The sequence below is a fragment of the Parasteatoda tepidariorum genome, chromosome 2, assembly GCF_043381705.1.
Source record: "Parasteatoda tepidariorum isolate YZ-2023 chromosome 2, CAS_Ptep_4.0, whole genome shotgun sequence".
In the NCBI taxonomy this organism is placed as follows: Eukaryota; Metazoa; Arthropoda; class Arachnida; order Araneae; family Theridiidae; genus Parasteatoda; species Parasteatoda tepidariorum.
The window spans coordinates 23078426-23094743 of NC_092205.1; the positions used below are offsets into that span (position 1 = coordinate 23078426).

At 34.2% G+C, this 16318-nt stretch overlaps 1 protein-coding gene across 6 annotated transcripts in view; it reads right to left on the bottom strand.

Annotated features, from left to right (window-relative positions):
- LOC107448697 (lithocholate 6-beta-hydroxylase-like) overlaps positions 1-16318 on the bottom strand; it is a 52679-nt gene that overhangs the window by 15175 nt on the left and 21186 nt on the right. For 3 of the 6 annotated variants that reach the window (XM_071177292.1, XM_071177294.1, XM_071177295.1), the window contains exons 7-12: positions 12790-12935; positions 10683-10798; positions 8915-9065; positions 8010-8173; positions 3674-3762; positions 1186-1329 (exon numbers count right to left, since the gene is read on the bottom strand). In XM_071177292.1, the coding sequence (XP_071033393.1) occupies positions 1186-1329; positions 3674-3762; positions 8010-8173; positions 8915-9065; positions 10683-10798; positions 12790-12935 (810 nt within the window). The remainder of the gene's footprint in view (positions 1-1185; positions 1330-3673; positions 3763-8009; positions 8174-8914; positions 9066-10682; positions 10799-12789; positions 12936-16318) is intronic. The other 3 variants (XM_071177291.1, XM_071177296.1, XM_071177293.1) reach the window with 2 other exon arrangements.

Sequence of the window (16318 nt, forward strand, 5' to 3'; positions counted from 1 at the left end):
AGTGAAAAAAAATCATTCACCAATACTTTCGCCAAAACACGATTTCATTCGCTAAATTTACGATTTTATCGCATCTGGCGAGGAGGCGAATGCTTAGCGCGGGACCTGTTAATCTGATACCCCTGATTGATTTTCAAAAGAAGACAAAAAGATTTCGTCATCATTTAATACCGTCGCTTTAAAAAGAACTACCTACATTTTAGAAGAAGAAAAATTTTTATTTTTTTTAAATATATTGCTAAATGATGTCGTTTCAGATTGAGAAACCAACTAAAATCAAAGCTAATTTTCATTGGCAGCAATCAAGCTAATTCTCTACGGCAGCGACTGCTGATCTCAAAATAAAACCGATGAAAATTACATACTTGATAATACTCTAATATTTGAAAGAAAAATAGTCAGAGCCATCTTCGGAACTGTTAAAGAAAACACTGTGTTTGGCCAATTCAGAACAATTATGAATTATGCAGAAAATTTAAGCAACCAAACATAAATCCAGTTAATAAATCCTATAAAATAAGATGGCTGGGTCACATTTATAGAAGGGATGATGGTGACCCAGTTAAGAGGCTGATCTTTTGGAAACTTTATTGGCAACCGAAGACCAAACACTAGATGGATTGATTCAGCGGGAAAAGATCTTAAAATCTTGGAAATCAATAAACGTATAGTGTCTGATCAAGCCAGTAGGAGTAGGGGGAAATTGTGACCTGTACTAGACTGTCATGCTGATGGAAGAAAAATTACAATTTTCAAATATTTTTATAAAATTCTTTTAAACTTTTATTTTTAATCATTAATTTAAAGTATTTTAATCATTATTTTGAAATATTTTACTTAAATCAAATAATTATTTTTAATTTCTATTTTGATATATTTCAGTTATTATCTCGCATTACAGTTTTTAAAAACAACAATTATTATTTTTTAATAACTGTCTTAAAAATTTCAATCATTTTAAATTAAATTTTTTCTTTGAATTATTAATGAAGAAATGTACTAAATAATACAACACTAACTAGATCATACTATTAAAAAATGTATTATTATAAACATAAAATCGAATTGAAGAGGGGGAAATGATATTGAAAACGATATAAAGAAATAAACAGAAAATATCTTTACAAAAGAATTTAAAAAGTTTAGAAACTACAAGTAAAAAAAGAAAAGTATTAAAATGGTTACCTATCTGGATCGAATTTCTCAGGATTTGGATAATATTTTGGATCTCGGTGGATAGCAAATATAGGAACGCTAACAATAATGTCTTTTTCCAAAGTAATACCAGTGTCGCCCAATTTATATTCTGATGCAACCTTTCGTTCAGCTCTAGATGGAGAAAAAAAAGCTATTTAATTTTAGTCTATTAGCTACGATACATGCTATCACCAATCAATAACGTCATCCAATTCACGTTAATTGGAGATCCGGTCTCCGGCTCGGGGTTCGATCCTCGACTCCGTTAAGACACGCCGAGTACATACGATAGATGTCCTCGTAAAATATGTTTAATCGAAAGTAATATAGTCTGTCGTTAAGCAGTACCATGTGTAAATTCAAGGATAAGCTCTCGTTTTAAACAATAACAAAATTTTATTTTGGTACATTAGGCTTACATCTGCCTTCATCGAATTCTTAAATCAATCTGAGTTATATTTTCATTATAAGGTGTCATCCAGTGGTTTTGAATTTTATCAGATTCTACACCATGGGCGCAGGAATCTGGAGAAAATTTCCTTTCCATTCAGATCTGTATTTAAATTGAGGAAATGGCCTCATGAATGAGTAGTGCTGCCATCTATCATTGGGATCTGAGCTAAGATTTACTTTCACCTTTGCGGTGCTCTCTTGCGAAACGAAAGGGTCGCCTTTTTAACTTAAGTCGCAAAAGTGCAATGGCTGAAGCTTGGCTTGAAAGCAACAGGTTAGTTGCATAAAGGAAAGTTCTCCAAATCGTACCACTTCTGATTTCTAAACAATTATTAACTAGAGAACGCCTTAGCAAATAAATTAGGAATCTCTTATGACGTGGAGATGCATGCAGAAAAATCAAGTCCTGTTTTCAAACAGCACATATAAAATCACACTAGAACTCTGTTACCCATAACATCATGTATCATGTTCCATTAACCATTTGTAAGCTTATAATGCTGTCACTATACTTGTAACATTTCAAAAATTTAATATCGCAGTATCTCTTTTGCTATTAAAAAATTGTTTCAGATTATTCGTAGTATACTTATTCACTTAATTATAAATGCTCAATACTTTTGAGGTTGGTACGAATTAAGTAACTTGTAAGCGGTTTCTGAAAACAGTTTAAAGTAGTTGCTGCACAACCAAATAATATTATTAATTTCAGAAGCTGAATAACTGCATTTAATTAATAAGATATTTCAATTGTAATTGTCAGTGATTTGTAATTGATAAAAATTAAAATGTGAAAAGTGGTACGATTTAGGCTACTTTCCTATGTTTGTAACCTTTTTGTTTTCTGAAAAAATGACTAATATTCAAAAAGTACCACAATTAAAACAAAAATTGAATTAAACTAACCAATTTAATGTCTCGTGTGGATTGATAGGAAACTATACTTTGCAATACTGTTCCACTATTATGTTAAGGTTTTTTTTATGAATATGCATGCAACATTTTCTTTTATGTATCCGAGTTTAGCAAAAAGACTTTTCAAGTAAAACTATACGTCTTTACAAAATGTTAAAATACTAAATACTTTGCATGTGAAGAACAAACTTTGGAATTACAAACAACAAATTTGTAGGGTGAATTTAAACCCACATATAATTTTCACATTTAGGCCGACGGTAATGAGACTTCTTTTACGTATAACCTGGCTACTAATGGGGATAATTAAATGGACGATTGGACCCCTTAGGAAAATTTGTCATAAGTTTGCCATAAAAAATTTATCAAATTTCTACATAAATATTCCTATATATATATATTATATAATTCCTATATTAAACATCCCTATGGTGTTTTGCCAAAGGTAAAATTTTGCCATAAACGTATGGCAAATTTTTTACATATTTTTTTTATTTAGTAAAGTTTGTACCATATGCGTATGGTAAGTTTGTGTCATAGGTATAAGGGAAAAGTACATGATAAAATTTTACCATAGATAAAACCACATCGGGATATCCTGTGGCATTTTTTAATACATTAAATTTTGTCATAAAATAATGGTGTGCTGCAGCCTTTAAATAAATTTTTCCATAGGCTATGGCAACATTTCTTCATAGCCGTATGGAAGTTTATCATACAAATTTATGCATAGACAATAAAAAAACAAGAGTGATTGAATTTCAGAAAGCTTTCGGGGCTCATAATTTTCCGCATAAATTTTTCACGTTTAATCCTACAGTAATGGGACTTCTTTTACCCATAACCTGCCTGGGAATAAATGAATGGAAAAAATTATAATAAATCAATTAGTATTATCTTTTTTCTTTTAACCATTAATTTTTGCCAGTATGATCTGCTATCTTAGCACTAAGTAATTTAACAAGGATATTAAAATATCAAATTAATATATGGAGCAAATTTTAAAAAAATACGTAAATAAAAACTACACAAAGCTTAAAATCTAATAATCTGCTGTACTAAGAGAGCTACAAGCCTAGCATGACACAAGAAGAACGAATTTACTTACCTCACTCCTGGCGGATAGAGTCTTAAAGTCTCTGAAATGATGTTATCTAAATATTTCATGTTGTGTAAAGCTTCGTAGGTCAATTCACCCTATATGTTAATAAAATATACAGGTTTAAATAACCAATAACATTTATGTAAAATATCAGGTTTAAAAATCAGCTATGTTTTTAATGCTATTAGATTTAAAAATAACTTTAAGCGTGTACGAAAGAATGACTTAGTAGACTACTATGTTTGGTACATTAAAAAATTAATTTTACATTTAAAAAATGCATTTTTCATTAAAGAAAAAAAAAGAAAAACAAGAAAAGAAAACGTTTATATATTGCGTTTGGTAAAGAGAAAATGAATTAGTTTTGCCTTTTTCTTCTTTTTCAGTCTAAAACTTTTTTGACTTTTTTAAACGCAAAAAAATTTAATCTTTGCAATGGATTTTAGATCATTCACATGTGCTGAGTCCCACAAAAAATCATCTTCCCCTCAAAGAATTCAAAATTCCCCAGTTTTTTTAAGAGATTTTATTTAGTTATTTGAATGAACATTTTGCTACACGTTTCGTTTCATTTGGCGCAAGATGTCTATATTTTATTTTATAACCAGCGTTGAGTAAACAATCCAATTTTAAGTTTGCGGCTATCAATGTTCAACTTCGAATTCAACCAAGTAAACAAAAGAGCTCCAAGATTAAGCATTCGGACAAATAAGCCATCATGGAGGACTTTTCGAGGGAACTATCCCGTATGGTGATCGAAATGGGCTGCAGGTGGCGTAGAGCAAAACTCGCTACTATATGGAACTGAAAACTACATTAAACATAGCTCTAGAGAAAAGTATCACGGAAATTTTAAAAAATATTTTTATTAAATAAAAAGGGAACATAACGTAGTACATTCCTATACAACTGAAAAGAGGAGGATAGGGAAGGGAGAGGGGCCAAAGGCATAAAGCCGGTCTCTCCCCAGATGGTGTATTCGAGCGTTGCGATCGCCAATCGCGTTACATGGAGGGGAAGACTACAAAAACCTACCAAGGTTAGTCCAGTGACAAGGGGATTCTATCCAGTAATCCAGTGATTCTCAACCACTGTGCCACGGCACTTTTGTGTGCCGCCTAATTCTTAAAGTGTGCCACCAAATTTTAGAAATGTATATAGTAAAAATTGTAATGCTTTTTTTATTACGAGTAAAGTTTAAATTAACGAAAAGTACTTATATAAACTCATGTTTGTGAAAATTGCAACACCATGAAGGAATCGTCGTTATTGAATGAAATTTAATACACAGTTGAATGGTAGTGGTACACATAAATGATTAAACTTTGAAAGCAAACAAACAATAACAAGAGATCGAAATCAGTATTTTGTGTAGCCACCACGCTCCGCAATAAGTGCTGCTACACGACATGGCATGGAGTCAAGCAAATTTTGAATGTCTGTCTGAGGAAGAGTATTCCATATTGATTGTATGCGTACCCAAAGTTCGTCTGTAGAAGCAACAGAACGAGGATCGCGAGCGAGGCACCGACCAACGAAATCCCACACATGTTCAATCGGCTACATATCCGGGGAATACGCAGGCAAAGGAAGTAGCTGTACCTGCCGCGATGCAAGGACGGATTGAGCAGTCCTCGCAATATGAGGGCGGGCATTGTCTTGTAGAAATACAGCGCCTGGCAAGGCTTGAAGGAAGGGAACAGCTTGGGGCTGTAGAACTTCACTGATGTACCGGCTGCTGTTCAGATTACCCACAATTCGTAGCAATTGAGATCGTCCATGATATGCTATGGCACCCCAGACCATAACTTCGGGTGTTCGTTCACTGGGGCGTTCGATAATGCACTCCGGAAGGTGGCGTTCACCGGCATAGCGTCTGACACGAATGCGGCCATCATGGTACCACAAATTAAAGGGGTATTCGTCAGAAAACACGACACGCTGCCAATCAGTACGCCAGGCCCTATGCTGATTGGCCCATTGTAGCCGCAGGCGGTGATGGTTTAGCGTGAGAGGAAACCTGTGTAAAGAAGTCCTTGCATGCAGTCCACGCTGCATCAGACGTCTATCAATTGAAGAAGCACACAATGAAACACCTGTAGCTATTGACAAATGTGCTGCCAGTTGTCTAGAGGGAGTCGTACTGTTCGTATGCAGCATGTGGACCAGGTGTCTATCATCGCGAGCTGATGTGCCATTTCAGGGTCCACTCCCGGATTTTCGAGTTGTCCGACACTCGTCCGTCCACTGCTTCCAAACACACATCACTGTGCTGCTGTTACGCTGCACACGAGCGGCTACTGCACGTAAGATAATCCAGCTTCACGAAGGCCGATGATTCTCCTGCGTTCAAACTCCGTAAGTTGTTGAAATCTCACTCTCTTTGGTCGAAGAGGCATAAGTAACGACTGAGCAAACGTTTACCACTAGCAGATAACCACAGATACACGCCTCTCTACAGCCGTCTATTTATTCGGATCCATCCACCGTTCAGAGGGAGCTGCTCAGCATACGCATGCGCTACAGGAGTGCCAGAACTGCTACTCTCTTCTCGTTACCCAGCGGGCACGTGTGTCGAAGCCACGGCGGAGGAGCAGCGTCGATCACGTCACACAACCACAAACCCGTTGATAGGGCGGGTCACATTCGCACAATCACACACAAAGGAAAAAGGACTTAGAACACAGAGAGAAAGAAACATCCATGCCCAGAGCGGGATTTGAACCCGCAACCATCGGCTCCGCAGTCAGGCACGCTAACCACTCGACCACCTGGTCGGCTGTTTGAACATAAATAAAAATTATGATTTTGTTCATTTGTTGGAAGATAAAATATGGTGTGCTAAACTACCTTACTTAGCAGACATTTTTGTAATTTTTAATAACATAAATTCAAGTATGCAAGAGCGAACGAAAATATATTAAACTCAACAGATAAACTGGTGGGATTCCAAAAACAACTTTATGGAAAAATAAAGCTCAGGTAGGATATTTGGAAAAGTTTGAATCAGTCCCAAATGATTTAAATAAAACTATTCAAAAAATTGTTATTGACTATTTGACAACATTAGAGGAGAGATTTATTCATTATTTCCCAAATTTAGATATAAAAAAATTTGATTGCGTTCGTAATCTATTTGTCATAACGAATACTTCTGTATTTGAATTAACTTTAAATAAAGAGGAAGAACTAATTTCGCTTTCTAACAATCGAGATTTAATTTTAAAATATTCGGAAGAATCAATTAATTCATTTTGGATTAACATTAGATGCGATTATCCCATGGTAGTCAAAAAATCTTTGCAAATATTATTACACTTTTCTACATCCTATTTGTGTGAATTCGGATTTTCAGTATTAACCAACATAAAAACGAAAAAAAAGATCGAGACTGTTAAATGCAGAAGACGATATGAGATTGTCATTTTTTAAACCAAATATAAATGAAATTATCAAAAAACATCAAGCTCAAATTTCTCATTAAAAGTATTCTTATTGTTTATTTGTAATTAATCCCTTAATAAGCGTACTGTTGCTTTTGAAGTACATATTATATTATTTTATTTTACATTCCAAATTATTATCATAAACTATTTACACAGTGTTATTATAGGTAAGTAAAAAAATTTTAAACTTATCTTTTTCTTTGTGTGCCGCCATACTTTGAAATCGTTAAAAGTGCGCAACGACAAAAAAAAAAAAAAAAANCGAAACAAAAAAAAAAAAAAGGTTGAGAATCACTGCAGTAATCCATCTAACATTGAATCGTAAACTCAGAATTGGGTCGGATATTCAACGCCGGTTATAAAGTAAAATGAAATAATCGGCGTCCGACTCCAAAAAAATAAAAAGCGAAACAAAATAATATCAGAAAATTCAAAATCTAATATTATATAGCATCAAAACTAATGCAAAATAATATTATGGCGAATGCTAGATAATATTAGTTTGTATAGAATCTAATATTATATAAGGCTGAGCAAACAGCGATCTTTTGTATCTTTCTAATATTAGAAGTTGTGCAAGATAACGTTAGATTTTAACGATTTTCTGATGTTATATAATATTATGTGCTACTTGGGTACGTTGAGGTTGCAGACAAATTTGGATTTTTTAAACCAGAACAGTAAATTCACTTTATCAATTCTGCAACCGGGATTATGCTTAGATTAGATATAAAAATTAACCCTCTGGTGGTCGCTAAAAAAGTTAATCTCCATTCTTTACTGCAGAGGGAAATCTATTTTCCTATGTTATTACTTAGAAAAATGGCGGATACGAGAAAAAACGTCCATCCATTATTATTCATACTATTGCCAGAGGTGTTAAAATACTTTCTTACATTTGTCTCTTTTAAGCATTGTGTTATTTCCTGGTAAGATTTTTCCTGAATGTCCCCATTCAGAGCCAGGCAGTACAGGACGTAAGTTAATAATGTTGCTGTGGTTTCGTAACCAGCCAAAAAGAAAATGACACACTGGGCCACCAACTCATCTGTCGAGAGGTCTGAAATAAGAGTAAAAGTGAATATCTTGAATAAATTGAAAGATCATTTATAGTGAAACAGCAAATGGTTGAAGATCTTGTATAAATGAAAGATTTTTTTTTCCTATCACAAAATTCGAAACACAAAATAAAGAAAAATAATTGAAAATCTTGAATGAATTGAAGATCATCTATCATGAAACCTGAAATGCAATAAAAGCAAAACCTCATTGAAGATCTTCAATTACAAAATTTCAAATACAATTGAACGAAAATAACTGAAGATATTGTCTAAACTGAGGATCATCTTTCGTGATATTTGAAATACAATAAAGTTAAATAATATAAAATCTTGATGAAGTAATATCATTTTTTAAAATATTTTCGAAAAAAACTAATAAAAGAAAAACAATTAAGGACCCTAAATAACGCCATTATGGGGTCCAGCTAGGCAAATTTTCTTTAAAAGTCGTTTATTTATTTATTTATATATTGTTTGATTTATTGTTTTATTTATTTATTGTTATTATTTCTTATTCATAATTTCTTCTTGATGCTCATATAATTTAAATCTATATTTTTTTACATATGGAAATAGCGGATACGGTATAAATCGATTATTCTACCTTAAAAGCTTATTAACTCTTCAACATAGAGCATTTTAAATTTCCCGCTTATTAAAAGGAAGGAAAAAAACACCAATTATTTATAACAATTGTCTCACTAGCGATCCAAACAAAGAATGATGAAAATGACTCTTACTTTTATTTTCCGATGTATTAAAAATGGTTTGGTTGACGAAATCTTGTCCATACTTTGCAGCAATGTCATCATCATCCACGTCATCCTTTTTCTCACTCTTATAAGTCTCCTCAGCCGTGTCCATCAACAGTTGAAGAAAATCATTTCTGGTCTACATAGATGGAGATGATAAAAATAACATAGAGTGATGTTTCAAGGCAACAATTTGATAACATGTTAAGGACAAAAAAACTGATTGTACTAAAATCATACAAGATGTTTAATATAGTGTGTGATTCCCCGAACTGCTACGACTTCCACACACACCTATTTTGCATGGATGCGATGAGGATATCGATGAGACTTTAGAAAATACTGTCCCACTCTAGACGAGGTACGATCTCCAAGTCTTGGTCTTGCAGCAACGCGTTGTCCAAATACATCCCACGCAAGGATCAGCTTCAAGAAAGTTTTCCACAAGACAGGCTGTATGAGGTCTGACATCGTCCGTTACTAAAAGAAAGTAAGCACCAATGGCTGCAGCTTAAGATACGACATGCGGTCTCAGGATATCGTCTGCGTACCTATGAGCCGTCAAATTGCATTTCTGAATGAAATAAAATTTGATCATACAATCAATCCAGCTCATACAATCAAACCACTTTGACTGTAATGTAATCCTTCCTGAACGAATATTTTTAATTTTATAACCGTCTTTGAACAGCTAATTCAATTTTTGGGTTTACTGCGACTAATGTTCAACTTCGTAGCCTTGTAAGTTTGAACCCAATCCAGAAGACAAGGGATTTCCTGGATCAAGTATTGGGAGAAATTTGCCTTACGGGAGGACTTTTTGATGAAACTAACCTGCATTTGCGTTACATGGAGAGGAAGACAACGAGAACCTCCCACGGTTACCCTGACGGTGAGGAAACTCTAACCCATGATTCGTCTACAATTGAGGATATTTCACATCAACACTGTGGTCTGTGCAAACCGGATGCGTAACCAGTCATCGCTGGGATTCGAACCTGGTTATGCTGTGGTAGGACGTGAACGACCTGGTCCCGGACGTTGTCAAACATGCCCCTTTCTTCAGATTCGATCCCAGTTTTGCAATGACACCACTTGTTGCAATTTCAACTGCTTCCGCTACACTTCTTTGTGTTTGTCCGAATTACAGGCTCCGGATAATACGCCTAGCCATGAATTCGGGTAGATCACGTTGTCATATCATTTGTAAGTAAATTTTCCTCTAAACAAAAGTCGAAAGGTTTAATTTACCACACAGGTAATAAAAGACAGCAGCTTCTGCGAAATCAAGATTTCTGCACTTGGATTCTGGTTTTTGCTTTGGCCCTTTTTCTAGTTACATTTAAATTTTCTTCTGTTCTTTTCTGCTATACTTAAGATTATGGATATTTTGTTTTGGCTTAGTGATCAGAAAAAAAAATTCGCGTAATTTTGTTAAATCCACGTGCTCCTCTAATTTTTTGAACAGTGTATTTATGAATTTTAAAGTGTGTGCAACTCTAATTTCATCCACAGCGTTTTAACAATCCTATAGAAATCTCCAACATCTCTTAAATACTCCAAACTTTGCTAGTGCGTCCTTAAAGTCCTCACCGCCCACTGGAGAGAGCGATAGCGCTCTCTTTGGGAACCTATGCTCTAGCTAAGTCTGAAAGTGGACAAAATTTTTATTGTAAGATTCTATTCGCACCAACTCGGAAGTGAGTTATAATAAAATACACAAATAAGCGAAAATTAAACAATAAAATGAGCCTACTTGTTTTGTCCTTTTTCTTTCAGCTATAATCTGCGCAGTCACTTCGCTGAAGAAGTTTGTGACGGTTGGATTGGAAACTGACATCTTAAAGAAGCTCATTAATTTGGGTGCAAGCACTAAAATAAATAATAACACTTTATCAAACAATATCTCAACACTTTATCATACAACATATCAACATTCATATCAACACGTTACAGGGTAAGTCAAAACAAATCCCTCATTTCATAGGTCCCATTTTCTGTGGAAACAAAATGCGCCGAAAAAACAACGCCACTTTCATAACACGTTACCATAACGGTGGGTTGCTTGCTTATCTGTCGCGCTCTTACATTGGCCACCGCGATAACCAATTCTCAACCGATGCAATTTTCATCCAATGAGGGATCGTAAAAGATCACGTGTATGTGTCTCCAAGTCCGACTGATTTGATGGTCCGTATCACAGCTGCTATCCAGAATAATCGATGGCAGCTAGAGACTTGGTGTATGCTATATAAGGGTCATGAGTTCGTGCCTGGAAGCCCACAAAACAACCAGAGTATAGGGTGCAGGTTAAATTTGTCGCTGATGAAAATCCTATCGTTGGCTGTGGTATGAAATGTTAGAGAAGGGGGTGCTTGCTCAGGCGTCGTCCGCGTCCTCTGACCGGGGTCTTAATGACATGGCATTATTGCCTGTTAAAAGATAAAGCCCTAAAAACGGGACTAAATGCTCGACAATGGTTGGGCGGTGGGAATGCCGTATAAGAAAAGAAACGCGTATCGAAAATATGACAGGGATACATTCAAAACTTGCTTTTTGCAAGAGTGTGCATTTTATGCGTAAAGCATTTATGAAACTGAGACATTTATTTTGACTTACCCCGTCTTGTATAGTGTGCAAAATGAAAAACAAACCATCCTCAATAACTTTTGATCTAATGATCGGATCTTCACATTCTAGTACTCAAACTTAGTCATTCGAAGAGGCAATCTCAAATATGATAGTTAATAAATTAATATAGACGATATTTTAAGTTACGAAATTAGACACAAAAACGTACTTTTTCTAAATAAACTTGCCTTTTCTAACTCGGCGGATTCGGATTTCCGATCCCCAAAACATAGAGGGAAGTCGTTATCTGATAAATATGAACCCAATAGTTTAGCCAGAAAAGTGGTCCAAAGTTTGGACCCCTTAATGTTAATTTTGCTAATAATGTGTATTTTGCCATGTCTCGATAACTTTTCGAGCGAATTGAAAAATTATTGTACACAATTATAAAATTCAGTTATCGAAAAATAATTTCACACAAAAAAGAATAATAACTTTTAGTAGATATTTATCATATTTAATAATAGTCGAAAAAATTTTGATTTTTAAAGTATACAATTTTTACATCATTTTAATACGATATTTTAAGTAACATAATTTTACATAACAAAATACAAACTTTTCGTTAAATCGGTCCAATAATTCCTGAGAAATTTAATTTCAAAGAAGTGGTATTTTAAAAATTCAATTTCTCAAATGTATGCAAATTCAATTTGACAGATTTTGTTTATATTTTGTATTTTGCCACGCAAAATTAAATTGTTTAAAATGATGTAAAAAAATTTTATACCTTACAATTCAAAATTTTCTTCGACTAATATTAAATAAAAAATAATAAACAATTACTAAAATTTCTTTTTTGCATGGAATTACCTTTGGATAAATGAATTTTATAATTGCGTGCAAATATTACTCATTTCACTTAAAAAGTTAATGAGATTGGCAAAAAACGCAAAAAGTAAAATTAACATTAAGGGGACCAAACTTTGGACTGCACTCCAGGCCAAACTATTCGAATCATATTTTCCATATTGTGGCTGCCCCCTTTGTTTCGAGGGGTCAGGAATCCGTCAAGGGAAAAAAAGTATGCTTTATCAGAGAAAGTAAGTTTTTGTATCTGATTTCCTAACTTAAAATATCGTCTACCCTAATTGATAACCATGTCACCCTCTTGAGCCATTAATATTGAGTCTGAAGACCCTATCATTAGATCAAAAGTTATTGAGGGTGGTTCGTTTTTTTATTTTGCGCACTCTACATTCGATTAAAAATTATTGCAAATGAATACTTACGAAAAAGAAGCATTCTCCAACTGATCTTAGTACTAAAAGCTGCTCTTGCATATCGAACAAATGTATTTTCTGGATCGTTATGAGAATCTAATTTGGTCGAAAAGGCAGAACTAGCAATCACGTCCATAGTGAAAGCTCCAAACAACCTATCAAATATCACGTCAACGTATAAAAATGAACTGATTTAAAACTTATAACTTATTTAACTGAATTAAATAAAAATTAACTTATTAAAACATTTTTTCAAAGGAGTGATATAAAAAAGATATAAAAATAAAAATATAGAGAGAAATCTATTATCAAATAGGTGTTCCGTGGAGGAGTCACAGGGGTTTTGAGACTTGGAAATTTTTTTTACTCATTTATTTTTTGAAACATGTATTTAAATTTATATTAAATTAATAATCCGTTATTAATTTAATATTTCCGTTATTTTTGTGAAATCTTTTAATTGAAATGCTTATGAAGAAATAAATTTCAGAACCAGGGCCCGCTCTAAGGATTTCAAATTATTAGCCAGTAAATTAGCCAAATATCAAAAGTATTCGCTAATTTTCAAAAGACTTGGGCCAAATGCAAATCTTAAGAATTTTACTATAAAAAAAAACTATTTATATAGTTTGTTTCCGGCTTATATTATTTGGACCCAACTCTAATTGGTTATGCTGCGCATCTACCGAAAATTACTGTAATCGAATAAAAATTACTGATTTGGTTTAAAAAATTTATTTTGGTATAATTCTGAGGATCGATATATATATATATATATATNCTCAAATGTTTTAAAATAAACATTCTTTTTAAGAAAAAAATTCTTTATAAAAAATGGTTTTTTAACGCTGAAAGTTATTTTCAAACAAATATCTTTACATATCTTGATGTTTTTGTAATTAAAAATGTCAACAATTAACTTTTTTAACAATGATTATTAAACTGAATTCCTATGGCTGCACAAAGGGCTACTTTGTTCAAAGTTCAAAAACTGTCAAAGTTCAAAAACTGCGATATCTTGCACAAAGTAGCCCCACATGACGGTATTTATTTTAGAAACATTATTTACTATATCTTTTTAAAAACGTTTCTTCTTTATTTTTCTGAAAAGAAATAAAATTATTTCATAATATATATATATATATGAGAGAGAGAGAGAGAGATGGATAGATATTGAATACAACTTGTTGTAGTCAGCTATTAAGGTAGACGTTGCGAAAGTTCTTGCTTTCCAGTGGGGTCATCGATGGCCAAGAATTCGACTTCTGCCCCACCCACGCGTCACGCTCGTTATAGGGCGGACCCAGTCATACGTTCATTAATTCACCCACAGATCATAATTTTAACCTGACCCAGGCAACGATCAATCTCCAATCTCCCTTAGAGGTATTGATTTGTTACGGGGACATAGAGGATTTTGTGACCCGACATATTTAACGTGCACCAGTCACCCTTTACTACAAGGGATGGCCTCGGCCGACTGATCCGCATTTGCGTTAACTAATCCGCATTTGCGTTACATGGAGAGTAAAATCACGAAAAATTTCCACGGTTTGCCCGACAGCAAGGGGACTGACTCTAACCCATGATTCGTCTACCCCTGGGGATGTTTTATGTCAACTCTGTGGTCGGTGCGAGTCGGATGGTGCAGAATTCGTATCGACCAGCCATCACTGAGATTCGAACAGGAGTCACTTCGTGGCAAACGCTCTATACCCTGAGCTACCGCGGGGCTTGATTACAAATCATTAACGAGATATATGTTAGGATTGTAAAAATTATCTAATATATATATATATATATCCCGCAGAAATAATCATTCGCCAATACTTTTATTATGACTTCTCCGCATTTGACAAGGTGGCGAGTGCTTAGCGCGGTACCTGAAAATAATATTTTTTTCCAATAAAAATTTAATTAATAAATTATGAATATATAGGGGAAAGTTGGATAAAACGGGATAGTCGGACAAAACGGGATACATGGCCTAGGGACCAGACTATTGCAGCTATCTAGCGGATGAAGACAGAAACTTGTTATTTGACTGTGATTACATCATTTTCAGTGCGTACCGTCTCGAGATCACTAGTTGATAGAAAGTTGTATGTGTCAGAACTTTTTTACTCCATTTTTTTGCCACTTTCCACAGTTACGTGCGTTGTTTTTCACATTGTACTGCCTATATATATAGGATCACAATTCCGGTGAGTATTGCATTTGATGAAGCATTTATTAACGAGTATTCTCATGTCTAGTCAATCTAATTTTTCTTTCACGTTTAGGCAGCAGCCATGCTTGCTTTGAAAAGTGTCTGAGAAACGGGATACTTATGAGTTAGATAAAACGGGATAGAGTTTTTTTATATCCCGTTTTATTCACCTCTTTATTTGTTGGCCTAATACTTTTACTATATTATTATTACTACATTGAAAGAAAGGTAAAAAAAGGCTCGTACAAATACATTGACCACTGGATTGGCAGTAGTGAAAAAGTTGGACAGATAAGAGACAGTATTCAATGCTGAACAAGAAAAAATGCGTGAGCATGTATTGGCTCTAGAAGAGAGATTATTTGGTATAATTCTAACGGGTATACGAATGCTAGCATTTGAGTTAACTGAGAGAAACAATAATAAGCATAATTTTAACAAAGGGGAAAAAATGGCCTTCCCCCCGCATACAACTCATCGCCTTCAGTCCCTGGATATCAGATTCATGGCTCCACTGAGCGCGTATTATGAATAAGAAGTTCGAAAGATCGAAAGTGGCTGTTCAACCATCCAGGTAGGTGCGTTATAATTTACGAGGTTACAAAACTGTTCAACGCAGCCTACTCACGGGCAGCCGTTGCAGAAACTACCATTAAAGGGTTTAGTAAAACTGGTATAAGTCCTTACAATCCCAGATCACCTGTTTGCATTGTCTGTCACCACTGATTTAACAGCAAAAACTTCCAGGCATTGAACACCAGACTGATGTGTGCAGTTTTACGATTATTAGTTTCTTGTTATCGACCTAAGCTACCCTTTTCCATCCTTCCAAAGTGTGTTGTACATGTACCTCAAGTAAGAGGACGGCTCCCAGAAAAAATGACTGATAAGAGAAAGAAGAAAACTGTAGTAATAACATCATCTCCATTTAAAAGTGAATTATAAATGGAAGAAAAAGAAAGGATGATTAAACTACAAGAATGAACCAAGAGAATTGAAGAAAGGACTGATAAGAAATCCCTCTTAAGGGCACCAGACGCATCTCGACAGTGAAAATTATGGAATAAGTGTTCATGGTTGAAAACTCATAAAATCTTTAAAAACTTAAGTAGCATCAGAATTTTTGTGCACTTAATTATAAAGCAACAGTTTATATAAAAATGTTAGAAGCAATAAAATCCCATAAATACAATTTTTAGAAATTTTGCTTTACAGTTTTCTGTCAATTAATTATGTTTTTAGTTAGTTTTACACAAAAAATTAAACATTGTAAACCCTATCCCGTTTTGTCCGACCCAGGTATGCTAAAACGGGATATGTAAGAGTTTG